At 46.0% G+C, this 26,823-nt stretch overlaps 2 protein-coding genes and 1 long non-coding RNA gene across 8 annotated transcripts; 2 read left to right on the top strand and 1 right to left on the bottom strand.

Moving 5' to 3' along the window:
- Positions 1-36: 36 nt before the first annotated feature.
- On the bottom strand, positions 37-4,203 carry LOC123413369. The gene is made up of 5 exons (XR_006613735.1): positions 4,127-4,203; positions 2,601-2,678; positions 1,956-2,420; positions 1,301-1,877; positions 37-363 (listed from the first exon to the last, which is right to left on the bottom strand). It is a non-coding gene; the product is annotated as an uncharacterized LOC123413369 (long non-coding RNA).
- Positions 4,204-6,184: 1,981 nt separating this feature from the next.
- On the top strand, positions 6,185-17,242 carry LOC123413366 (phosphatidylinositol N-acetylglucosaminyltransferase subunit A-like). 6 transcript variants are annotated; one of them, XM_045106310.1, is made up of 10 exons: positions 6,232-6,350; positions 6,435-6,473; positions 13,743-13,877; positions 14,152-14,724; positions 15,017-15,171; positions 15,828-15,918; positions 16,010-16,126; positions 16,238-16,341; positions 16,600-16,690; positions 16,766-17,242. In XM_045106310.1, exons 3-10 carry the CDS (start codon positions 13,755-13,757, stop codon positions 16,856-16,858), a joined length of 1,347 nt encoding a protein of 448 aa, XP_044962245.1. In that variant the 5' UTR covers positions 6,232-6,350; positions 6,435-6,473; positions 13,743-13,754; the 3' UTR covers positions 16,859-17,242. The 6 variants fall into 6 exon arrangements, with proteins under 6 accessions (XP_044962240.1, XP_044962245.1, XP_044962244.1 ...); XM_045106309.1 differs by having other exon boundaries at positions 6,435-6,491; XM_045106308.1 differs by lacking the exon at positions 6,232-6,350 and having other exon boundaries at positions 6,358-6,491; positions 14,152-14,397; positions 14,470-14,724.
- On the top strand, positions 9,626-10,625 carry LOC123413368. Its single transcript, XM_045106311.1, has 2 exons — positions 9,626-10,237; positions 10,365-10,625. Exons 1-2 carry the CDS (start codon positions 9,626-9,628, stop codon positions 10,623-10,625), a joined length of 873 nt encoding a protein of 290 aa, XP_044962246.1.
- Positions 17,243-26,823: the final 9,581 nt, after the last annotated feature.

Genomic DNA, 26,823 nt, shown 5'->3' with positions numbered 1-26,823 from the left:
TAATCAAAATAAAAATATGATTTTTGCAGCCATAACAAAGACAACATAATTTTGCATGACTTCATTATGTCCTCATAGCAACAAAAGTTCATCGCAAGGCGACATAAATTTTCCACAAATATAATTAGACAATAAAATTAAAAATCTGATCTTTCCGGATCATCAAAGTAACAACTTAATTTTGCATGACTTGGAATCATCTCATCGTAGCAACAACACTTCATCATGGCCATGCCATTATTACATACCAAGAAAGGATGAGAATGATGTTATAATGAAGATGAATTGTTCTTTTGATGTCATGTTCATCCAGTTTTTGAGTGGCCAAACGTATCTAGTCTTGGTTCCTCAGATGCCTGAGAACTTGATAACAAAAGAGTTGAACATACATTTTAATACTCGAAACAAAAATCAGGAAATCATGTTAATATGAGGCTATGCTTAGTAAGAAAATCATTTCAGAAAATCCATGGCTGATACATGATAATTTCAGAAAATAATTTCAAAGTACTATGTCACATCCTTTGTCAAGCAAAAGCTAAAAGTTGAAACTAAACCACGCCTGCTCTAGGTTAGAAAATGGGCCACAAAGCATGGTCGGTCAAAAAAGCCACCCCGGTCGTCTGATCAGCTACACTGTCCTGGTGTCATTCATTTCTCAAAAATATATAAGTCATGGTGTCATTCATGATACTCTCACTACACTCGCAAGAGAAGTTGTGGTAGCTCGTGTCAGTTAGCAGGAGTCATCGGTCCATATCATATACTCCTATGTAATTAGTCTGCTTCATGTAAAATTTTAACACTCCTAAAAATTTGTAGGCGCTATTTAACAATGAACACACCTATTTTTCAATTTAACATTTGCTAAAATAACATTTTTGATCAGCACGAGCATATGCTCCAAAGAGACGAATTGGATTTCAAACTTCTTTTCCTTTGTTTATTTTAAGTTTGCCATTTAAGATTCTGCCATTGCATTCGATTAGGAAATGGCTTAGTGATCACTTACAACATTTCCAAACTATGATGGGTCTGTAATCGTTTGCAGTTTCAGTTTCAGACACGTCTAGCCATCTAGGTATGAAGTAACACATATATCTATAGCAAAACAACCACCCAATCGCTTGGAATTAACTGAATTCTAATTGCAAAGTGACAAAGATCACACACACAACAATCAACACATGGCAAAACAACAATTGCAAAATATTCATCCACATGTAAGCCCTGCATAGCTCTAGGTACTGCTCTATGATTCCTATGGATTTGAATTTATGAGTTCAAAACTTGAACATACCTCATGGGGACATCTGGCTCCAAAGCCACATAACAACAGTCTCTTTATCATCATCAGCGACATTTATGAAAATCTCACGTTTTACAGCATCCTTGAAGATGTTGAATGCTTTGATGTTCTCGATGCGGGTGACATCCTCCATTGTTTTCAACACATCCATGCACTTGGTGATAGAGGAGTCATGTAATTTTGCCGCCTCTGCCTTTTTCATTGGCCAAGTATGCAACTTCATCATCTACTTGCCTTTTCTTCAACTCTATATACTTCTCTAATGCTTGAGCAATCACATCTTCACTATTCTTGGGCGTCTCCTTATTGGGCTTCTTTTGGGGCATCTTTCCTGAACCAGTCATTCTACGACCCACTTCTTTACTTGGATTGACATCCTCCTTCCTATGTGAAACATCTATTTTATCCAGAATTTGCAAGTCATCTTCATCATGTTGCACTTGATTCATCATCTCCAAGTCATCACTTTCTTTTACTTCCTCAACCTCTCTTTCATCTTCAAAGTCTTCCTCAATTTGTGATGGTTGTGCAATGGATGTGAAATTACAGGTACCCATTGTTGTATGCGCTGCAAAATGCATGTAAGTAACCAAGCAATAGGGGGAGTTAAAAGTTAAGAGGTAGCAACAGAAGTTGGTAAACTTACCATCATAGAGTTCTCCTAACAAATCAAAGAGAGGAAAATATTTCTTCTTGAATTTCCTGATACTTGGATATGACTACAAAGAACCAGACTAATAGCTGAGTATTAGCATGGTATAAAATTGTAACCATATTGAAGGGTGGAATTAAAGAACTTGCAATCATCAGATTGTCCCAAAGGTCGGTGTCTGCTTCTATCATACATCTTTTGTCATCCCATCCAACACCGCTTTGCTTTCGATCTTCTTTTAACATCATGTATTCTCTTTTGATCTCCTTCTACTTATCTTGAATTTGAGGCTTCGAGAACTTCACATGTTTGTGTTTTGCATGGAATTTTGTCATCATCAAGTTCCAAGTTTCCTTGCTCCATCCATTTTGCCCTCGATGGTAAGGAGTATCGTGCTCCATAAGTATCTCCACCAAACCTTTGCAAGTCCTAAACTCCATTGTGCTCTTTGTTCAACAACTACACAAGCCAATTAAAGCACAAGACTAATAATAATGTTTGAAAAATTTGGATTCAGATCAAATGGCTATGCGCATAAAAATACTTGTGACATGAAGAAATTGTAGTGACAAACAGTATTATCCAACATGATAGCTAGTACAACAATGCTATTATTCTTGTAGTGACAAGCAAGAATACCTTTTGGAGAACTATTTCTGGTAACATTTGGTGAATTCAAGCACCAAGAAGACCTTTCTTTCTTAATAATGCAGCAGCCTGCGCCAAGTTAAATTTAGGAGATCATTTTGCATACATATTTGTTTAGATAAAAAATTAACACACAAACCGAAGACAATTAATCAGTTGAATTAGAAAGAGTCAATTACATCCGCAAACTTACAAAGAGTTAGTTATGTGGGAAATCATTCCATGTATGCATTGCAATTTCATCTTGCAAAGCATTGCCTTGGGTATTGTTCCCTTGGTAGTTATCATTGTCATTGGGTACATTGACAAAGCCAGAGGTATGATATCTGGTTAGTTGTCAAGCCATTCCTCATCACCGGCATGCAATTTGATGATGTTATGAAAGATTGCGGTAGCTGCTGGAATCCTCGCTTGGTTCCTAATTGAATGTAATGTCCCAACATTCAAAATCGGGAATCACTTCTTAAGAACTCCTAGGGTCCTTTCCACGTGATTCCGCAACATAGCGTGTCAAAGGTTTTATAATTTTGTGTGGTTCTGTGGACAATGGTGGCCATGCCCAAATTCATTCAAGTGATACCTCACACCCCGATACGATGCAAGGAAGGATGTGGTGTTTTCGTAACCACCATCGACGAGGTAAAAATTCCCATCGGGTACTTTAAAACCAGAGTTAATTGCAGATCGAAGAACCCTAGCATCTGTTGCAGATCCCTCCGAGCCAGATGATATAAATGTGATCTTCAAGTCAAAGTCACATGCAATCATTATGTTTTGGCTCAAGGTGCCCTTTCTATTCTGGAATGGGACAACACTCTCACGTGTAATGGTAATAGGAACATGGGATCCATCGATAGAACCTATACACTTCTGTAAAAAAACTACTAATTAACTTTTGAAATTTTAATGGAGAAAGGTAAGAATTTTTTTAAGTGTCAATATAAGAACCTTGAAGTATGGATATAATTGTTCATCAGTAGCAATTATTAGATGTGGTTCGTCATTGCATGGAGGCTCCACAAAGCAGGTACATAGGACACTGATGAGATCAAAGAACTCGTTCATGTACTCATGAAAGGTGGATCCACTATGTGTGAATTCCAGTTGCGTATCTTCATATGATGAATTATGTCACAACATGTACAGGAAGAATGCTAACTTCTCCTCAACCTAGAGTCTTGCGTCTTTTATCAATTCTTTCCTTCTAAGATATGATGCTAAAGACTTAAAGATGTATGGTTCCATCCTAAAAGCTACCAAGCAATTCTTCACATGTCCTTCAAGAAGTTCGTCAACACGCTGCTTGCCTTAAGGATCGAGCCATGCCTTTTTTTTTCACCCTGTCCTCTACTGTCCATTAAGTACGAGTGCAATAATGGAAGAATGAAAAGGACCATCTCATCATCTTTTTCCTCCCTTCTCTTCCTAATACGATCTAGACTCAAGAAACAATGACAAGAATTAGAAAGCTAACAAGACTTAGAGAGCTAACAAGCCCTAGTAAATACAAGGCATACCAAACTTTGGCGTCTTAACGGGATCCCACGAAGGTGGCAGCTCGTCCACTCCCACTATAAACCAAGGCGCAGGTACCTATAAGAAAGGGCTGATTTAGGACCGAGCTTAATTCAGAAAATCCCACAAATATTAGGAGTACGACGACCATCATCAATATAGCAGAAAACTCTTGGAATATCTGGAAATGTATTGAAATATAGCAGGGAATGCATCTTGCAGCTCATTCAACCAACACAACAATTATCCCACTGCAATTCTTAATGTTCATCCCCAATTTAAATTTATCTGCACTTCTTGTGACCATGGCCACGTACCGTTAGCTAGTTGATGACTGCCATTTCTACTACCCGCATCAATCAGGGAAATATTCCACACAAGCGAGATGTCACAAGCATTTAGCAGAGGAGCATAGTTATAGAACCAATCATATTAGCATGCATCTAGATGCTAGTGTTTGCTAGAAACAGATCAACAACTACCAACATGTGTGCAATTCGATCTACTCTACACAATTTGATACTTGCATAGATTAGAAAACTGGTTAAACAGCTACCAATAGTTCATGCGCTTCAGGTAAATTAATTGAACAAATAGGTCACAACCTGATGTAACTAACTGCTAGTACATGCATAGCAGATAAACAGGGTGGCCATCTCCGGACGACAACTTCCCATGGTGACGGAGACAACGACTTTGATAGTGATAAGTGATTAAACAACTATAAACAGGTGATTCATGACCATGATGTTATTTTACTTTGTGATTGCTTCAGGTTAATGAATTGAGCAAACAATTAAGTACTCCAAGATGTCCAGTTAATCAACTACAAATAATTAAGGAACCAGGACTGAACCATCTACTCCAAGTGCAAATAATTCAGTAACAAGGGTTGGACCATCCAGAGCTTTAAACTTGCAAATCTCTAGATGGAGTACAGTACAATACAAATGCAAGAAAATAGAATGAGAGATCTCATTGACAGTAGCAAACCATCTAGGAAGTAACATCGGCATTCATACATCCATCTATTGACCATTGACAGTAGCAAGCCTTCTAGAAAAAACTACATATGCAGCATCCATACATTTATCAAGCAAACAACTAGGAGTAGATCATCTACCAAATCTCCATCAACTAACAACATCATTCGTATCCAGCAGTAGCTCATTCATCATCTATCCAGCAGCAAATCTGTAGTAAGAACATTGAAGACAGATATGAGGAGGAAGATGAGCTTGCCAGCGAGACCGGGGAGGGAAAGGATGTCCTTGGACGTCGCCGTCCGACGTGTAGGGGGAGCTCGCTCGGGTGAGGGGGCGCCGGAGGTGGTGGGCTTGCTCGGAGGAGCGCGGAGGGCGACGAACATCGAAAGGCGTAGGGCGGGCGGCGAAGAGGGCGGACGGTGGAGGGGATGGATGGCGGAGGGAGCGGACGACGAAGGGGGCAGACGACGGAGGGAGCCGAGGTTGAAGGGCGCGACACCGTTAGTGTCGGGGAGGATTTTCGCGAGGGGAAGCTCGCGTTTCCTCTCACCACAGTGTCGTAGGGTTTCGGATGTAATTCTTGGGATGGGCCGGTCCAATACCAGGGCACTGAATGGGCGTGTGGTGATCTTTTGGGATTTCTGTATCGAAAGGTAAAATACTAGTTTGATGGGTGAGAAACGCTAGTGCCGAACCAGGCTGGTCGATGGGCTCATCCCAGTCACCACCTAGGCAAAAGAACCCTCTCAAACCATTCCACATGGGACTAGGGGTGATTTGTGTGGTTCGACATAGTTCAGGGGATTAAGTCTGTGGTTTTAAACATGAGGGGTTATATGTCCCTTAAATGATACTCTCCCGTTATTAAATATAAGTCTTTTTAGATATTTTACTAACAGACAAATACAAAGCAAAATTAATGAATGTATACTATAAAGTATGTTTATATATCGTATGTAGTCCCTGATGAAACCTTTAAAAACACTTATATTTAGGAACGGAAGAAGTAGTTATGCGGTATTGCTCCAAAAAGGCCCACCGTCCGATGCGCTCCGAACGGCTCTGATCTGGCAGAATGGTCACACCACTCAGCGGTGCGGTGCCCAACGCATTTCTCCCAGGTAACCAGGGATCCCCGCTTATTCCCCGGGCCGGAACAACCCATCCAAGCTCCTGTCCGCTCCGGCTCCGGTGACGGCGACGGGCCGGCGGTTGCTTTCGTCCTCCTTCGTCGACCAAGGTTAACCAGCCCCCTCATCCTCTTCCACCACCCTTTGCTTATCCGTCTTCATCCGGCACCACACTGATGAGCTCGTCGCTACAGATCCACCAACGCAAACACCGCATCCTCCTCTTCTTTCAGGTACTCGTCACATCACCGGTGAGCACAGCCTCCTCCTTCTCCACCTATCCCCTAGATCGTGCAGCCAAACCTCTATTTATTTTGGTTGGCAACAATCATTAGATATTTCACGCCTTTTCATGTTCAAAATTATTGTAATGGACTTGCCCTGCTGCAGCATCGCAGGGTTTGATCACCGAAAAAAATAGATCCGACCTCGCTTCTCTGCCTCGCATGAGCTAGGGAGCCCCTCCCCTCCCCTCCGCGGGCCACTCCGGCCGCGGCGGCCAACCACCAGCCTTCATGGCCCCGAGGTGCTCGTCGGGATCCACCGGTCACTCGACTGCTGGCGCGGTCGTCTCACGCGGGGCGGGATCCGCGGGTCGGGCCGCGTCTCCTCCGGCTTCTCCGGCTTCCGAGTCTTCGCGAGATCCACCCACGCCTCCGCGAATCCTGCTGCGGGGTGAATGCTCCTCGTCGGTGCAGAGGCTCATCCCCTTTCCACTACGGTCCTAGCGCGCCCCCGCCCTTCTGCGCTCTCGCACCCGCCGGTCCGGCCGATGGCGCACTCCCCAGGGCCCGCCGTTTCTGCGCCGTGCTCGGTCCCCGCGGTCGCTGCGGCGCCTATGCCGTCCCGTCGCCTCAGGTCCATAGTCGTCGCCCCTCCGCTTGCCATTTCGGGAAAGGTTGGGCAATGGTCAGAGGTTGTTCGCCGGAGGGGACGCGGCGCCTAGTCAGACCCGTTGGTCGCCGGGCAGCACCGTGCGGGTAATAGGCCCAACCGCCTCTCGGGCCTAGCTGCAGCGCCGTCCGCCTTCTTAAGCCAGTTCAGAGGCAGGTGCTTTCGGTGCCTCAGTAGCAAGCACCGCAGGGCAGAGTGCAGAGACCCGATACACTGCGTTCTCTGCAGAAGAGCTGGCCACATAGCTAGGAGCTGCCCTCTGCGCCACCTCCCTCCGGGGGCGCCGGTCTCGGCTCGCAGCTGGCTCGGCCCGCCCGCTCCTGGCCAGCCGCTACAAGCGCGCGTCTGTTTCCCTCCGCCCCCGGTCGCTTCACACATGCCGCCGCTGAGGCCTGCGATGCTGCACCACATCGACCCTGCGAGGCGGCCTAGGGAGAGCCGCTCGGTGGCCGTCCCCTCGCCGGCAGTAGACCAGACCATTTTCTTCCTCAGAAGCCACGTCGTCACCCTGTCTGCAGCCGACGGCGTCAACGCCTCATCCCCCATGGCGGTGGGAAGGGCCCTGGAGGCGCAGCTCGCAGTGCCCGAGCACTCGCTGCGCGTCATGGCGCACCACCCGGAGCACTACCTGGTGATCTTCACCCAGCCGGCACAGCAGGTCAATGCACTGCGTCGGGCCTCCATCCGGGTCGACGGAGCCGTCTTCAACGTCGCCTCCTGGCACGAGCACGACCACGCCTCTTTCGGCTCGCTGCTGCTCCATGTCCGAGTCGTCATCGAGGGCGTCCCCATGCACTACTGGTCTGTCGAGGGGGCGGAGGAGATCCTCGGGAGGCGGGTAAGAGTTGATCGCCTCGACAGCAGGACGCTCGAGCGCGGCCACACCAAGACGTTTGTGTGCTGGGTTTGGACCGACGATGTCGGAAACATTCCCACCAAGCACTGCCTCGGGATCCTTCCGAGGGGAGCAGGCCGCGTCGAGGAGATGGTGGGGTTCTCCCCACTAGACAGAAGAGTAGCTCCACCCCCGGCCACGGCCGAGTACTCCATGCTCATCCACGTCGATCGGGCAGAAGATTGGACTCCGCCGTCCCCCCGTTCTTCCCACTCCGAGCGGAGCGGAATCCCGTCCTCCGACTCGGATGGCGAGGCCGCCCCCTTCCCGGCGGTCGCACCTGCGTCCTGGACAATGGGAACCGAGGACGGCCATCATGGGGGAAGGAAGAAGACCCAGGCCCGCGCGTCGGTGGCCAGCGTCGGCTGCCGGGGTATGGCTTGCGGCGGCCGGGAGCAAGACGGTGACGGGGATGGTGACCCGAGGGGGGGAGACCACCGCTCCTGGAAGGACGTTCTTCTCCGCCATAGCCGCGCTTCGGTCGTCCCCCCACAACCACCGGCTCCACGGCAGCGCAGCCGCTCTCCCGCGCCAAGACGCCGGTCACGGGACTCCTCCGGCCGACGCCGCGACAAGAGGGGGGCTTCGGTGGGGAGGCGTCATCACGCGCAGCGGGGCAGGTCTAGGCCTCCGCCACCACCCACTGTCAGGCCAGCACAGGCGCGAGAGGCTCACGACGAGACCACGGGCAAGGACCCGGTGGACGAGTTCTTCAAAACAGCAAACAAGCCGCCGATGACCTCCCTCGTCGTCGACGGCATGGCGGCCGACGTGCAGGCGGCCGCAGACGCGGTACTGGCCGAGCCGCTGCAGTTCGACGAAGGATCCCTGCTAGAGGCAGCAGGGGAGGCGCTGCAACTAGACGCCTTCAGCCCCACGCTGTCGGACTACGGCCACTTCAACAGGGCAACTCCCTCCTCCGCGCGCACGATGGAGGTCCAGCTGGGAGCTGTGACCAGCCGTGTGAGCCAGCTCGAGCTCGTCGAGGCAAGCGGCTGCAAGGAGCCTCGCCTCTTCCGCGAATGTAGGCCTCCTCTGCTGGCCGTGCCACCCACCAGGCGGTCCGTGCCGCCGCCGAAGAGCAGAGCGCAGGCTACTCCGACTAGGCACAGCGCACGGCAGGCAGCAAACACGTCTACCGTCCCGGTCGCACAGCGTGCCTCCCTCCGTCTCGTGAAGGAGCTAGGGCTGCTAGGACCAAAGGAGAAGATGACTGAAGACGTAGCAAAGGCCCTTATTCGACGCTTCGATGAGCCTCTCTCAGACAGCGACATTGCGGTCATCGCCAAGCTCACCCGCCTCGACGGGGAGGCCCTGACGGTCATGGCTCGCATGGCCGGCCCCGACGTAGTGGCCGAGAAGGCCGTAGTCTAGTTATGTTAAGAGTTAACTTTGTACTTCTCCGGTGGCGTCCGGCGGACAGCCGGTTAGAGCTAGGTTTCATTTCTTTGTGTAAGGTTAGCGAGGCCGTATCCTATCGCCGTCGTAGCTTGGGGCCTATTGGTGGGCGACGGCGATCCCCGGTTATGTTGGAGGTGTTTGTTCTGGGCCCAAGGCCAAATAGATGTAGTCACCGGAGATTTGTTAGTTTCCCCCATGAGTGACAAGCTACTACCGATCATGTGCTGGAACGTAAGAGGACTAAACCAACCAGCAAAGAGGGCATCAGTGTGTGAGATGGCAAAATCATTGCGAGCAACAATTTTGTGCCTCCAGGAGACGAAGATAGACGCATGGACACCGCAACTAGTGCAGGAGATAGGAAGAACCCAACTCACGGAATGCATCGCCCTACCGGCGATCGACACGAGCGGCGGGGCGGCAATCCTATGGAATAGAGAGCTCACTACAATAGTTTCGCATGCGGTAGGAATTTTTGCTATCACTGCCAAGGTCACCCTGCTAGGACAGAGCCAGCCTTTCTGGCTATCCTCGGTCTATGGACCAGCGGACGACGCCAGGAAGGAGGCGTTCCTCCGCGAGCTATCATTCTCTACGCCACAGCCTGCGGAGCCGTGGCTTATAAACGGCGATTTCAACCTGTTTTACGAGGCTAGGGATAAAAATAACCTAAACCTCAACCGGAGGCTCATGGGCAAATTCAGGCAGGCCATCGACACTGCCGGGTTGAAGGAAATTAGATGTACAAACCGCCGCTACACGTGGAGCAACGAGCGACAAAACCCGACGCTAGTAAGCATCGACAAGTTCTTCTGCAACCTTCCATGGGAATGCCGATTCCCCTCGGCGTCACTGCATGCGGCATCCATGGCCACCTCCGATCATTGCCCGCTAGTACTCACTGACACAACAGCAACTCCACGCCATCGACAAGTTCTTCTGCAACCTTCCATGGGAATGCCGATTCCCCTCGGCGTCACTGCATGCGGCATCCATGGCCACCTCCGATCATTGCCCGCTAGTACTCGCTGACACAACAGCAACTCCACGCCCAGGCAAGTTCAAATTTGAAAATTTCTGGCCTAGGTTCCCGCGGTTCCACGACACGGTTGAACGGGCTTGGAATAGACCAGTGCAGTCTACCTGCGCTTTCCGTCGTCTCCTCACAAAAATGACGGCACTGCACGGGACCTGAAGATTTGGAGCAAATCCTTTTTCAGCGATGCAAAACTACAATTCCACATGGCGGCAGAATTAGTCCTTAGGTTTGACGTAGCACAAGAGAACAGGCGTCTTTCAGACGCAGAGTTTGATCTTCGAAAGCTACTCAAGTTACGTATGCTCGGCCTCGCCGCGGTCGAGCGTGCACGACGGCGACAGGCATCTAGACTCACATGGCTAAGGCTGGGCGACGCGGGAACAAAATTCTTCCACATCAAGATGAGAGCAAGGAGGCGGAAAAACTTCATCCACACCTTAAAGGCTGGTGACGGCATAGCTACGACACACCAACACAAAGAAGAAGTCATCTATAGGCACTTCAACGAGGGGTTAGGGAAAAAAGCTACCCGCACCGTCACAATAGACTGGGCTTCATTAGATCTACCATCAGTTCATGGGAGAGGTTTGGACAACCCATTTACATAAGGGGAAGTGTGGGACGCGGTCAAGGCATCACCTTCGGAGAAGGCGCCGGGACCGGATGGTTTCACGGGGATTTTCTTCAAAACGTGCTGGCCTCTAATTAAGGACGACGTGATGCAGGCTTTTCATAGCTTCTATCACCTGACTAGAGGAGACTTCTTCAAGCTTAACTCCGCCATGATAGTCCTTCTGCCAAAAAAGGAAGGAGCCTCCGAGGTGCAGGACTACAGACCGATAAGTCTAATTCATTCGATCTCCAAGCTTATAGCTAAGGTCCTCTCGAGAAGACTAGCTACGGTCATCGACATCATAATCTCGCCAGCACAATCAGCTTTCTTGTGTGCCAAGTCAACGCAAGACAGCTTCCTCTACGTACAAAATGCCGTTAGATCTCTCCATCGAAAGAAGACCCCCGCGCTACTGCTGAAGCTAGACATCGCAAGAGCCTTCGACAACGTCTCCTGGGAATACCTCTTAGAACTACTGCAGCATCTAGGGTTTCCAGCAAGATGGCGGGATTGGATAGCACTACTCCTTAGCTCTGCATCGTCTACGGTAATGCTAAATGGCTCCGCGGGTAGACCTATCTGGCACAAAAGGGGCCTGCGACAGGGAGACCCGCTGTCCCCCCTCTTATTCATCCTAGCCATCGACACCATGCACAGGCTCCTGTGTAGGGCCACTGAGATGAACATGTTCCAGCCACTGCCGGGCAGAGATATCTCGCTACGGCTTAGCCTCTATGCGGATGATGCCGTGATCTTCGCAAACCCCATACAGGAAGAAATCGACTTGATTATGGGCATCCTAAGAGACTTCGGAAATGCCACGGGTCTGCATATCAACCCTGCCAAGTCTACTGTCTCGGCAATACGCTGTGAAGACCTAGACCTCGACGCTGTGCTTGCAGCCTTCGGAGGGGAGAGGGTAGGCTTCCCAATAAAGTATCTAGGACTACCACTCACCCTTAACAGGATCCGTTTGGTACACATTCAATTCATCCTAGATAGGATTAGGGCTAAGCTAGCAGGATGGAAAGGGAAGCTAATGAACATCGCAGGGAGACGGGTCCTGGTTCGCAGCGTACTCACCGCGCTGCCAACTTTCGCCCTAGCTGTCCTGCGAGCGCCCAAAAAATTCCTCGACGAGATTGACAAGGTTAGGCGCTGTTTCCTATGGGCACACGAAGAAGATATCAGCGGAGGGAAATGCAAAGTTAGCTGGCCAATAGTATGCTCCCCAACGGAGAGCGGTGGGCTAGGGGTGCTGGATATGCATCGCTTCTCCAGAGCGCTCCGGCTAAGATGGCTATGGCTGTCATGGACAAGTCCGCAAAGGCCATGGAACGGCATGCAGCTGCCATGCGATGCCGATGACAGAGCTCTTTTCAGCGCCTCCACGACAGTCACCCTGGGGGATGGGGCCACGGCCTCCTTCTGGAAATGCCCCTGGACGGGTTCGGGGGCGCTAAAGACGGCATACCCGACGCTGTTCAGGCACTCACGTAGAAAAAATAGGTCTGTGAAAGAGGCGCTACAAGGCAACACATGGATAGCCGAGCTCGCGCATGGAGATACAACGCACCTTTGGGCGGACGTCCTCCGCCTGCATAGATGGATTTAGGACGCGGACGTCCAGCTCATAGAGCAATCAAGTGACCAAATCAAATGGAGACATGAGGCCTCGGGGATTTACACTGCCAACTCAGCATACAAAGCTCAATTCCTAGGACGGACAGCATCGGAAATCAGCAAGTTTATATGGAAAACTTGGGCACCGCAAAGGCTCAAGATATTCATATGGCTGCTGACAAAAAATAGGCTCTGGTGCAACGACAGATTGCAGAGGAGGGGATGGCAAAACAGCTACTTCTGCCAGCTATGCCTCAGAAATCTAGAATCAGCAACTCATCTTTTCTGGGAATGCAACGTGGCAACAACAGTATGGATCGAGGCGGCATCTCGCATCGGATGCGCCTCACTAAGCCCAACAATTTGGACTCACAAAAGATCAACCAGAGAGATCATCTCCAAGATGATAAGCAAGGCAAGACCAGAGTACAAAAAAGGAACCAGAACAATGATCGTGCTGATCCTGTCAGAAATCTGGAAGGAAAGAAACGAGTGCACTTTTAGAAACAAAACAGCAAGAGCAGCAAACATATCCACCTCCATCACAACAGCTCTTGAGTTTTGGAGGCAAGCAGGAGCAGTTTTTCTTGAGCACCCGTTTAGGGAAATTACGTGAGGAGTCCGGCGCCTGTGCCAGGCTACCTTTTTTTCCACCTCTTTTTCGGATGATTTTCCTGTTATGTCTTTTGATCTACTGATCAACCCCACTTTTTGTATTCTCGCCATGCTATCTGCTATCTCAATATATGCCAGCCATCAGCTGGATCTTTCGAAAAAAATAAAAATAAAATAAAATAAATAAATTATTGTAATTTAAAACCTTTTCATGTTCAAAATTATTGTAATTTAAAACCTTTTCATGTTCATTTTTTCCCAATTACGCCAGTGATTAGGTGTGGTGTGTCAAAAAAGGAGGCTGGTGTGTCGTTATGGACAATATGAGTCTGATTTAAAGTTCACTGGCTTGCGTTGTGTATACTCTCTTTTCCATTATTGAATCGGTTATATGGTACTCTACACGGCTTTTGCTATTTCAGATCTCACACGCAATGGATGGGCAAAGCAGAAAGCACAGGATTTTGATGGTGTCCGACTTTTTCTTCCCAAACTTTGGCGGTGTGGAAAGCCACATCTATTATCTATCGCAATGCCTCCTTAAGCTTGGTCATAAGGTCTTTCCCGAATAAACTGTTTACTGCTTTCATCATTTATGGTTCGGGAATGTAAGATAAGCTACTGGGTATGCATTTCATTTGTCCACTCTCATCACTCTGCATGAATGCATCATTTTTACGGGATTTTTGGACTTTCTGTTTGAGGATGTACTGCTTTGGAGACCTTACCTTCTTTTGAACACAATGAGCATAAGTCTGTACAAAGTAACTTTATGCTACTATTTCTGGGTTGTACAAGCTTTTTGAGCGAATTCAGTTTGTTGTTTTATAGGTGGTTGTCATGACACATGCATATGGAAAACGTTCTGGAGTACGATATGTTACTGGTGGCTTGAAGGTTTATTATGTGCCGTGGAGGCCATTCCTGATGCAGAATACGCTACCTACATTATTCATGACATTTCCAATCATAAGGACCATTCTTATTCGTGAGAGGATATCTGTTGTGCATGGACATCAGGCCTTTTCAACACTGTGCCACGAAGCGTTGATGCATGCTAGGACGATGGGGTACAAAGTTGTCTTCACAGACCACTCGCTTTATGGTTTTGCTGATGTTGGGAGCATTCACATGAATAAGGTGCTGCAGTTTACTCTTGCAGATATTGATCAGGCCATATGTGTGTCTCACACAAGCAAAGAGAACACTGTCTTGAGATCAGGGATATCTCCAGACAAGGTTTTCATGGTTCCTAATGCAGTGGATACTGCAATGTTTACTCCCTCCTCCAACCGCTTAAACTGTGACGAAATTATTATTGTTGTGATAAGTAGATTGGTATATCGAAAAGGTGCTGACCTTCTCGTTGAAATCATTCCAGAAGTATGCCGTCTATTTCCAAAGGTGGGTTATAGCTAATAACTACAGCACTCTTTGCATGAGTCATGCATTAAATAAGAAAAGGTTAACTGCATGTATGTTCAAAGGCCGAACAAGTTCGTAATTCAGCATATAGACATACTGTTTTGATCACTGTGATCCTTTCTGGTACATATAATAAATTGCTTGAAAGTTCGGCTTGTTAGAATGTTTTGGCTTGTATGTTATCATCTTGCATCTTTACTTTCTTACTCCATGTTGTTTTGGAGTTATAGTGGATTATGTCCCTCATTTAATAAATCTATGGATTTTTCAGGTCCGCTTTATTGTTGGAGGTGATGGTCCAAAACGTGTGCGACTTGAAGAGATGAGGGAGAAGTTCTCCCTTCAGGATAGAGTTGAGATGTTAGGGGCTGTACCTCATGCTCAAGTACGATCTGTTCTGATATCTGGTCATATATTTCTTAACAGGTACCTTTCTGAGTTTTCATTCTTTTGTGCTCAAAATATCTAGACTGTTCGTTATATATGTGACCTTTTCTGTTCTTACTGTATTTCTACTTTACCATCGATTATTGTATACTCTGGTGTGTTGAGATATCTTGTCAGGTTCCATTTTGAAGTTTTTTTGTTGCGACAAAGGAAGTTGCTTTTACCAAACTGTCCATTGAATTCTAAAAACACGAGGCTTATGTAGCAATGATCACCATCATTAACAGAGTAGCTAAAATTGTTGTGTTGGAATGTTTGAAATGATTAGCGCTCTCCTTGAACAGATGTTTTGAGCAGCTTTGGATCTGTTGGATCTTTTCTGCTGTTGGTTATATCTGTACCAGATTATTGAATTGTTCCTGTGAGCCTCTGGTTCTTCCAACATGCATGTAGAATATCATTTGATAAAACATACTGATGTCGTGGGAGTATTTCTTTGTGAAATTATATATTTCATGGATCTGATGCAAACAGAAAGAAAAGAGCTTTTGGTTTCGGGTTTTTTTCACTTGCATAATCATAATATTATCTGGAAACTAGAAGGTCGATAACTTAACCTTGTTTATGACAGTGGTGCATAGTGCAATTAACTATAACAAATACTGACACGTGAAACTTAACCTTTGCTATTGTAGTTCGCTTACAGAAGCATTTTGCATAGCCATTCTGGAAGCAGCAAGCTGTGGGCTTTTGACTGTAAGCACTAGAGTTGGAGGGGTTCCAGAGGTATGCACTTTTAAGATTTCAAAGTTTCTTTTGTAGAGAGCCATAAATTTCAGCTGGTTGGACAATTTGCAGACAGATTACTCCTTTTCAGGTTCTACCAGATGACATGATAGTACTTGCAGAACCAGATCCAGAAGATATGGTACGGGCCGTTAGGCAAGCTATTGACATACTTCCTGGTATTGATCCTCAAATTATGCATCGCCGGGTGAGTTTCAACTCTATGCACCTGGCTGACCTTACTGCACCAGCTTTCCCTTTAGTAGAAAATTGGCATGCAAGTTCTCTTGGGCTTATTCAAATTTAATGTGCATTGTAGATGAAAAAACTCTACAGTTGGGATGATGTGGCCAAAAGAACAGAGATTGTCTACGATCGTGCAATGCAGTCATCAAACACTAATTTGCTAAATCGTCTTCCCCGGTGAGTATAAGGCAGAACATAGACTGTAAATTCATCTTCCACCACTCATTCAGAGTAGTTATAACTGAAGATATCGGTTTTTTTCCCTTTGGATCTCCATCCTTACATATATTGTCTGTCAAAGTGTTAACTCTCTATATATTTTCTATATTCCGTATAATGATTAGTTCTACTTGTCAAAGTGTGGGCAATACCACCACAGATTTGCATGCAAACACAAAAGGAAGTCACTGACGTTGTGTTTCCATAATTGTGTAGATACCTTACATGTGGAGCTTGGGCAGGCAAACTGTTTTGCCTCGTTATGATCATAAATTACCTTGTGTGGTGCTTTCTAGAATTCCTGCAGGTAACTTTTTTTACCTAGGCATTTCTCATTTTCCGGAGATTGATGGGATTATAACGGAGTTTCTCTCGCTCTCAGCCTGCTGAAGGTATTGAAGAAGTCCCGGATATAGGGCCACTACACATTCATTCGGATTCAGTAGATGACCAGTGCGAAGCTCAAGGAAATTGAACTGTTTTGCAACCATTGTGGCATGGATCATATAAGAAGTCGTGATATCTATTTTGAGCTGGCTCCCACTATGGAATTTCTTTCGGTGTTTCCTGGTCCTGCAGTGACTGCTTTGAGAACAGGTCTTTGGCGAACGAGATAACTATCAAACACATTAAGCATCGCTAGAATGATGGCCAGTCAGCTACGCCACGTGGCGCATGTTGTTTGGCCGCAGTGAGAAAGTTTTTGATTTTTTTTAGAGTTCTTTTCAACATGAAAGTGAGACTTCTTTTTCTTTTTAAGAAAAGTTTTTTTAGGTTTATTTTTTATTTTTGGGATGGATGTGATGTTCACATGACGTACATATATATTTTTAATTTCAAGACGAATGTATGGTGCACACAACCTCCTCTCAAGCGACCCGAAACGGCAGGCCTCAACAACTAGTGAAATCATCTCCTCGCACCAAATACCGGAATTTACAGTCGTGTTGCATAAACCTAATGGTGTGACTTGTAATGCCATTTTCAGGAGGTGTCTCTTGTTGCAATCCTCGACACCAGCTGCTTGGTGCTAGTTTCTACCGTTAGGGAATGTATCTCGTGCTACCGGTGCATTGCAGCCATATCGCATTTTAAAATGTTCCATAAAATCGAAAAAAAAATCTTTGATATTGATTTGGTGGCGTATCGGCAAGGAAAAAATCTTGAGTGATGGGGATGAAACCCTTGCCACCCTCAGTCCCATCCCCTCCTTCACCGCCGAGCCCTTGGTTGGCCCGACGGCGGTGGGGCGGGCATAGCCCTATCTGGTCGGGATGATGCAGTTGGCGGCAATGGTGCTTGCAGACGATGTTGGTTGTGGCGTCCCCCACCAGGTGGTAGGGTGGCGGTAGTGGGTATGTGTGGTGGTTTTGTCACGACAGATGTCCTCGTGAAAGGACTTAGTGCTGAAGTCATCGCAACTATGTGGCGACTCAAAGGGGTTGATCGGGAACGAGAGACGAGTTTACCCAGGTTCGGCCCCTCCGATGAAGGTAAAAGCCTACGTCCTGCTTTGTGTGTATTGATGATGAAATCGATTACAAGGGTGCGATTTTGCCTGACCTAGCTCTCGATTGATTGTAACTTAAGTCTACGGCCCTAGAGTCTCGCCTTTATATACAGGCCGAGACCCTTAGGTTTACAAGAGTTTGGGTCACATTATGACCCGTGACGTGTTATGTCTCTAACTCGCCTTGCTCCTTAAGCAAGGAAAACTCCCGGCGACCTTCTCCCTTGTGGGCCATGGCCCGTCATCTTCGTGTCTTGGGCCGCTACCAGCTCTCTTTGGTAAACTGCCTTGCGCCTCCCGCTTTGTAGGTCAGGGCCCATCTTGGGTATGGATGTTGAGCCGCCACCATCTTAACCCGACCTCTTAGGGTGGGTCATATGGCGGGATAATATTCCCAACATTAGGCCCCAGATTGACTTGAATTTATTCACGTCAATAGACTTTTCCTTAATCTTGGCGGCTCATATACAACCCGGGTCTTACCTTTCAAGGCAGAAATGTCGGCTTCAAATATCCCCTGAAGCTCGTGCCCTGGTTTGTCTGTGACGTCACCCACCCCAAGATTTCAGGGATCTTAATGACGTCATTCCAACGGATCTCTTGGTTTATCTTCTTAGCCCGAAAATCAAGGCGCCATCAATTCTAAAATTTACTGCGCCTCCTGGATTCACGCGCCTACCTTTTCACTTCAGCTCTGGCCTTTAAATACTCACGAGGGCATCTTTTAGTTTTACCTTGCTCCCATCTTCTTCTTCCTGCTCGAGCCCATACCTTCACCGTGCCGGCGCTGGAGAACTCCCGTCATCAATTGATCTGGTCAAGGAGTCTTTCGCCATTCGACTTCTCCTTCGAGTCGCGGGTCTTCTCCGTCGCCATCAGCCTGTCAGGTAAGTTTTCTGTTTCCTTAGATTCATTTGTGAATCCACCATGGTTTAATAGGGTTTGTCGGAGTTCATCACCTTTACAGATTTACTTAGTTCTTTGATGAAAACTTTCCCAACTGTTTATGTTGTGGTAAATGTAGGGATCCATTTCTTGTAATTGGTCTGAAATGCGTTCCGGGATCTGGACTCAAATAATGAACTGATGTTGTTCCGTACTGTACTGTCACCCAAGCGCCAGTGAATTTTTCCTTTTTATGAAACTATTGGTAGATCCATATTTTTATGCCCATCAATAGGAATCGGGTTGTCTCACACTTAGCAGAAACTAAAGTCAGTATTCCCCTTTAAGCCACCTTTATGCTCACACCAGCTCCTTTGATATGATCGTAACTCGCCATCTAGGTAAACCGTATTTATGTTAGGGCGACTTGAACATTGTAGGCTACTTTCTTTCTCGAGTCCCTTGCTTTCTCAAAACAAATCCTGTCCATACAGATAACCCGCCAACATATTCCTGCAACTCTTTTCCTTCCTGAACCTTCCAGTATGTCAAAGCCTTCCAAATGTGAGTGGCTGCCATTAGAAATTTCTGACGTCTCTCTTCAGGAATGTGTAATTGTAGGAGTCTTCTCTCCTAAGGAAGTAATCGGATGGCGAGCCGCCGCTGGAGAAGTACGTGCGCAGCCCGTCGAAGGAGAAGTTGTGGTCTTCACCGATCACCTTGAACGAGGTTTTGCTCCCCCTGGATCAAAATTCTTTCGAGACGCCCTGCACTTCTACAATCTTCACCCTCAAGACCAGGGGCCCAACTCAATCAACAATTGATGCCAATGTCAAGTTTTCTACTAAGCATACTTGGAAATAGAGCCCACTGTTCCCTTTTTTGGGAATTCTTCTACTTGAATCGCCAGACGGAATGTGCCGATGGTCCCAGGTTAGAACTTGATGGAGTCACAATCCAAAGGCGTCGAGAATGTGGCTTTCCTGCTGTTACCTTGCCTAATCATCCCAAAGGCTAGGGTAAAACGACGTTGGTGGCCCATCCAAGGTCGACCTAGTGATGATGCTAGTTGATCTTGATGATTTGCTCCCTCAGACGAAGTAGGGACTGGATCTAGGTGGGAACCGGAACCTATGTTCGTGTTACTCTACACGTGGATCGAATCGGTGTTCGTCGGTCCTGGACATGGGATGCTATGTCACGATAGCTACACCTACGTGCGGTATGTGTCTATGTATGTGGTTTCACGACCTATTTTCATGGCAATGGTGGTGGATCAATCTTGGATCCACGAGTGACGACCCTAGATGGTGAGGCTTCACACGTGGCTCATCGACGGTCAACGTTGTAGCAGATGTTAGCGGTGTGCTTTGGCCATGCGGGTGGCAAAATGTGATGTGGTGAGTGGTCTTGGCGAAGTTATCGCCAGCGGTGGGCAGCCTTGTACTGAGCCGGATTGGAAGGATTTGGTCTGCTTGGTGGGTCCCCGTCGTGGTGTCCTATCCCACGACATGAGAGGTAGGGAAGGTCGAGTGAAAGCTCTATGCCTTGCACCGTGACAATGTTGCCCGAGGGTATTTGTAGCGACCTGACTCAAAACGAGTCAAGCCTCTGTGTGTTCTGTGCCATCCCTGGATCAGTATGCTGACACACACATTACATCAATGTATATATCAAAGTGCAATCACATATAAATAACGTAAAACTGATATATACCTCAAAATCTCAGCGGAAACAGTCAAAGGGAGTGGAGTCCCAATAAACACCAACGGCAGGTTGAGTGTAGACCGTAACCCTGAATCGTACTCTTACTCATCGTAGAACATATTTGCAACATAAGACGTTGCAGCCGTGTAGGTCAGCATATTGAATATGCCGGGAAGTCACAAAATAGAGGGTGAAAATATCATCTATACTATATGCATATATGGCAAGTGGGGCTGTAGTTTAAGTTTTGCGTAAAGCAATATTTTCCTACAACTAGAGAGAGAGAAAAGCAAAATTTACTACATAGTTGGTTGTTAATGAGAAGGTTCCACCAACCATTTCTCATACCCAAGTTATAAATAATACCCACATCATTAAGTTATTGGTATTGAGAATTCCTGATAGCTTCAGGTCCTGTGGCTCAAGTTGTCCATGACTGTGGACACGGCTAATCGATTAGGTTTGTGTACTCTGCAGAGTTTTGCACACGTTCCCCATGAGATTTGATCGCCTCCGTTGAAGTCCTCGCACTTCAGGGTGCACAATATCCCCGACACATGGTCTTCCAAAGTGTTCCTCTGAGACACTGTCGGTGCCCATCCAATCCTACCGTTCTTCTACATCTCGTAGCACCGCCCGTCCAGACTCACCACAATGTCCAACCAAGCCAGAGCCCATAATGACTTGTGGCTGTGCAGGTAAGCCTCGGGTCTTGAAGAATCCATCCATCTCTTTGTGCCTGGGTGAAGCTTTCCACAAGATGTCATGGCGCTTCTCCATGCATCCCGGGTCATCCACTCGCTTCCCCAGGGTGCCCATCTGAACCGTCCTTCACCCAGAGGTGTATTGTATCATGAGGTCTTGAAAGTATTGAAGTCTTCAGGTATTGATTATTAAGTTCTCACAACACTCAAGATAAACACTCAACCAAACCCATCAACTAGAAGCATAGCAAAATAACGTCCCAGCCAAAGTAACTAGGGTTTATGAGTGCCTACCACATGATACTACATCAAGAACCAAATTTCCAAGTACCTACTTTGCATGCACTGGGTGGAGGAGGTTGAACTAATGCAATAAAACCATAGGTAACAAGATGATCAATGCGAACTTGCCTGGTAAGGTCGATGAAGGTAGATATCGCTCACAGAAAATAGCTTGATATAACTATTCGTCACTCTCCGATGAAATCTATATAATCAAACATAGTATTCACATAAGAAATTATACTAGCAATCATTCTAACAATCAATATAACAAACAACAATTAAAATTTATCCAATAAATAAATAAGAAAAATCAAACAAGAATCCAAAAGAAACTTCAAAGAAAATTATGGAGTCTTCTACTACAACAACACAAAATAGTTTTTGTCCTAATTAAACTCAACAGCAAAGAAAAACACTAGAATAGTAAAATAAGAGAAAACAAAAATATAAAACAACTAAGATAACAGAAAGTATTTTTCATCAAATTTTGTTAGCAAAAGAACTAATGGAAAATCTTTTATCCAACTCTACTTATGAACTAAACAAGGTTAACTTGAATTAAATAAAAAAAATCAACTTTAATACAAATTTTTCTGGTCTAAACTAAAGTTAACACAAAATAAAACTTATAAAACAATAATATTTGAAAGTATTTTCAAATAGGAAATCAAACTAGCAATGAAATCAATTTGCAAATTATTACAGAACTAGAATTGATTTCATGCTATCAAATAAAAATAAATAAACTAAAATTTTGTTGTTGTTGAAAAGCTAGTGTTAACTAACAGAAAACAAGGTAGAACTTTTCACAAGTACAAAAGAAAAAAAATTAAAAACAATTATAACAAAAGAAATAGCAATAAACCTAAAAAGAACTAAAACATAATTTGTTTTACTTAAAATCCTAATTTAAAATATTCTAAAAATTCCGAAATCATACCTACTGATAAATATGATCACTAGTGACGAGAAGCAAAAAGAATCAACTCAAAACCTATTTTTAAACGCAAGATATTCACAAAACAAAATTTGAATCAAATCTGTTTGAATTCAAATTTAAAATATTCAAACATGGTCAAACTTTATATATGCAAAAACTACATAAAATTTGTGACATGATGCAAAAAATAATCATCTAATTTGGAGTTAAAACATAAAAGTTAAAGGAAAAACAAAAACTATTATGTTGTTAAAACAGAAAACAGAAAATAAAAAAAATCTAACTAACGGACAGGGCCACGTGGCGTCTCGTGAGTGGCTGAGAGGTGTGCGTGCGTTAGCTAAACGAGTGGACGACCGACTTCTAACATAAAACGATTCAGCTTTATTTGTTTTAATCTAGATCGTTCGATCCAGATCTGGCGGTTGTGGGGGGGGAAGAGAGCTCAAAACGGGGGTTGGTGGAGCTCCGACGAGGTCGTCGGCGGTGATCGGGGCTGGGGCTCCGGTGGTCTTCTACAACGGCGGAGGGCACCGCTTGACGCACGAGAGCGAGGCGAGCACGCAGGTGGCGTCAGGGGGGGGGGGTCGGGGGCGGCGCGGTTGAGCGCTAGGAGCTCTCAAGCGAGGATGGAGGCGAGCTCCGACGAGGTTATGGGGGGGGGTGGCGTGGCAGGGCGTCGGGCGAGGGGGCTTTAGGGGAAAAGGGGTTCGGGGTGGCTCCGGCTTTTATAGGCGGCTTCGGGGTCGTCCAGATGGCAAGGGATTGACCCGGGGATCGGGCTCCGGCGAGGATCCGACGAGGGAATGAAAGAGGGGCACGAGGAGGAAGGTGAGCGCGTGGAGAGGGGGAGCGGTCGGTGGGGTCGGGTCGTTAGCGAGGGGAGGGAGAAGGAAAGAGGTCAGACACCCAGTTGGAAGGGGCACGGGGTCGGTGTACGCTGGGGCTGGGCCGTTGACGCTAGTGGGCCCGGGCCTTTTCCTAATTAAAAGATTTTTTTTAAACAAAACAAAAACAAGAAGTTAAATAAAATAAAACTATAATTCTTTTATATAGACATATTATATATCAAAATTTGTAGAAAAAATATGTCCTACAAGATGAACATATTTTCGAAGCCAAATGAAAATCTCACAAACTAGAAAAATTCAAACAGTGTTGCTCTTTTAAATAAAATGCAAAGTAAACAATTTGAAAATACCAAAATGGATTCAAATTCATTTCTCTCCATTTTTATATTGAAGGGAATCATTTTACCCTATTTTCCATGTATTTTATTTTTGGAGAAAAATAAATTTGAAAAACCACTTCAAAAATTGTTTTTGAAACCTAATATGAAATATCCACAAAATAGTCTTCTGAATTTTTATAAGTGCAAATAAAATTTCAATGCCCCTGGTTTGGAGTGTCATATTTCTCCTCTCAAGATTTTTTTTGAATTTGGGGTAATGGAACTTCGGATTCCTTCAAACTTTTAAATAAGACCAAATATGAAGTAGATTCCCCAAAAGGATTATTTTCAAAATCCTCCTATTTCCAAATCCTTTATTTTGAAGAAGTCATGTTATCTTCTCTCAGTGGTTTGGATTGGATCAATTTGAAATTCAAAATAAAAGGGAAAGTCATTTTATTCCCTCTCATTCAAAATTTTCAAGAAGTTTCAAATTTCACTCAAATTCATTCAAACAATCAATCATTCAATTATTAATATAACATTCGAAAGTTTGGGATGTTTCAGTATTTCCCTCCTCTTAGGGTGACGCCTTGACTCTACCGATTCTTCGACACTGAGGGTGAAAACATTCGTCCACTCCGGTTGACGCAGTGGTAGTGGTGTTTGCGTTTTGTACCTTTCGAGCGTGTCATCGGTGAGTGTGGTGGCCCCTCAAACATGACGATGGGTCTCATGTGCTTCTTCTTAGCGGCTTGCTTCATGTATTTGGTTTAGGATTCTCAACTAGTTTTGTCGTGTATTTTTCTTTGATCAGCTTGTGTGGATTTTATCAATACCATGTATCGTTTAGACAGTTATATTTTTATCTATAAAGTGGATGAAAGTTTGTTTTGTGATATTGATTTGGTAGTTGCACAAGAAACACATTATTGGAGGCAACTTTTGCAAACATTTAATGTACAAATAGAGGGCGATACGCCCTTTAGCACAACATTCCTCGTGATTATGAGTTAAGTCCTTTTTGTTTATTACAGTCAGAGGTGAGCAATTTATACTGAAAACTAAAGAACTGAATTGAATTGAACTGATCGATATTTCTGATTTATTCAGTTTATGGTGTTTGGTTAGGTGTCTTCATCACTAGTTGTTTTCTGTTTGGGCATACCATCAATTTCCATCCTACATAAACTGACTTGACCACTAGACCATGTACAACAAAATGGATCCCTTTTTCTCTAACTTCCCTACTTTGCTGGCACGTGTAGGCATCACCCTCAGCCCATGTACGTTGCACCCCTCCCACACAACCCAATTCACTCGTGCCCCTGCCTCTCAAAATCACTCTTCTCACACTTGTTTCATCGCCAAAAGGACCCTGATCTCTCAACCTAGTCGCCTTCCAACCCCGAGGTTAAATCTACTGTTACATGTCTAACTACAACGGCTTACCGATAGGTGCTCATGTTGGTTGAATCTCCCGCGCATGGTGTCGGTGTCAAAACCGGCAGATCTCGGGTATGGGATCCCGAACTGTGGACCTAGGATCGATGGGTTGCAGGAAGAAGGGGACACAGTGGTTTTACCCAGATTCGGGCCCTCCTATGGAGGTAATACCCTATGTCCTGCTTGATTATATTGATGAAGATGATTACATAGTAGATCTACCTTGAGATCGTATATCCTAAACCCTAAAACGATTCAGCCTCCTCTACACGGATAAGGTCCTATGGTTTATACAGACATTAGGGACCCTAGGGTTTACAAGTTACCGACTACCGCCAGGGGGTAGATGAGCCTACCTAGTTCTTCCAAGCTTGAAGTACACACCAATCTTCGAGATATTCCTTCGAGAGTAGAGGTCGTCATAAGGCTCGGTCTTCTACAATGCGGCCCCAATGGGCCCACCCGGTACTGACTAACTGGCCGCCCGAGGAGCCCAGAATCTTGGACTCCCTCAGTAGCCCCCAAACTAGCCTTCAACGCTGGTTTTCTCAGTCTTCGGCTGCTCCTTATATCGATAGTAATTGGCTTGCAAGGTAAGTTCCACCCATGATCGGCTGACTCTGATTTGATCGCTTCAGTAACCTATACATCTTTAAAACTGACATATTTTTCTTTTCAACAAAGGCATTTAAACGCCCATGTGTGAATAGCCCCTCGATTGACAGACTTTCCTGATGAATGGTCGCCTCGAACCGTGGGTCAGGGCCATGTTTCAAGGGACACGTCCTCTGGAGGAGATCATGCCTCCGCATTTACTGGGATTCGAATAACTGCACAGGCTTACCCACGCGCACAACGACTCAATAATTTTTTGGAGGTTGGTGGTGGAGCAATCGACGCAGTAAAAGGGACCCTTGGTATTATAGTCCCTTATAAAAAGGAACAAAGATCCAAAGATCTTTACCACCTGCATCCTCAGCTTCTCTCTTGCCTCCTCCAAGCTCAAGTGCCCAGATCTAACCCTTTCTTCGCTCTCTTCTTCCGTTGTCGTCTTCAAGCCTGCACCATGGCCGGTTCCCATGGCAAGTGGGAGGTGTCGACCATCTCTGACGCTGACATCCAAGAGCTGAAGGGCTCCGGATACCTCTCCTCTGACATTGCCCACCGGGCAACGGAGGCAGGCCAGGCGATCCCGACTCCCAAACCGGCTGAGCGGGTAGTGTTCATTCCCCATTTCCTCCAAGGTCTAGGTTTTCCCCTTCACCCTTTCGTTAGGGGCCTTATGTTCTATTATGGGTTGAATTTCCATGACCTCCCTCCCAACTCCATTATGCACAACAACTCCTTCATCATCCTTTGCGAAGCATTCTTGCGGGTTCACCCACATTTCGGGCTTTGGCTTAAGACGTTCAGCGTCAAGCCAAAGTCCGTAAGCAGCCAGCACATTGATTGCAGTGGGGTGGTGATAAGCAAGCTCTGCAAGGTGACATGGCTGGATGGCACCTTGATAGATACTATCAAGGGTTGGCAGAAGGAGTGGTTTTGTATCACCGTACCATGGGAGGCAACTGGGCGGCACCTGTCGATTTCAGGTCCAGCCCTCTGGAGAGGCTAACCGTTTGGGTCAGGAAAAACATGGATTAGGGGTTTTCCACAGACGTGAAGATGATGCAGAAATGAATCAAGCAAATGGTGGATGCAAACATCCAATTGATAGAAATGACCCAAGTCTCTCTACATCGGCGCAACCTACCGTCTCAGCATCGGGCGAATCCGATGTGGGTTTACAAGC

The sequence above is a fragment of the Hordeum vulgare genome, chromosome 7H (genome assembly GCF_904849725.1).
Source record: "Hordeum vulgare subsp. vulgare chromosome 7H, MorexV3_pseudomolecules_assembly, whole genome shotgun sequence".
NCBI lineage: Eukaryota > Viridiplantae > Streptophyta > Magnoliopsida > Poales > Poaceae > Hordeum > Hordeum vulgare.
The sequence above is the reverse complement of the archived record's forward strand: the minus strand, read 5'-3'. Positions and strand labels throughout refer to the sequence as shown.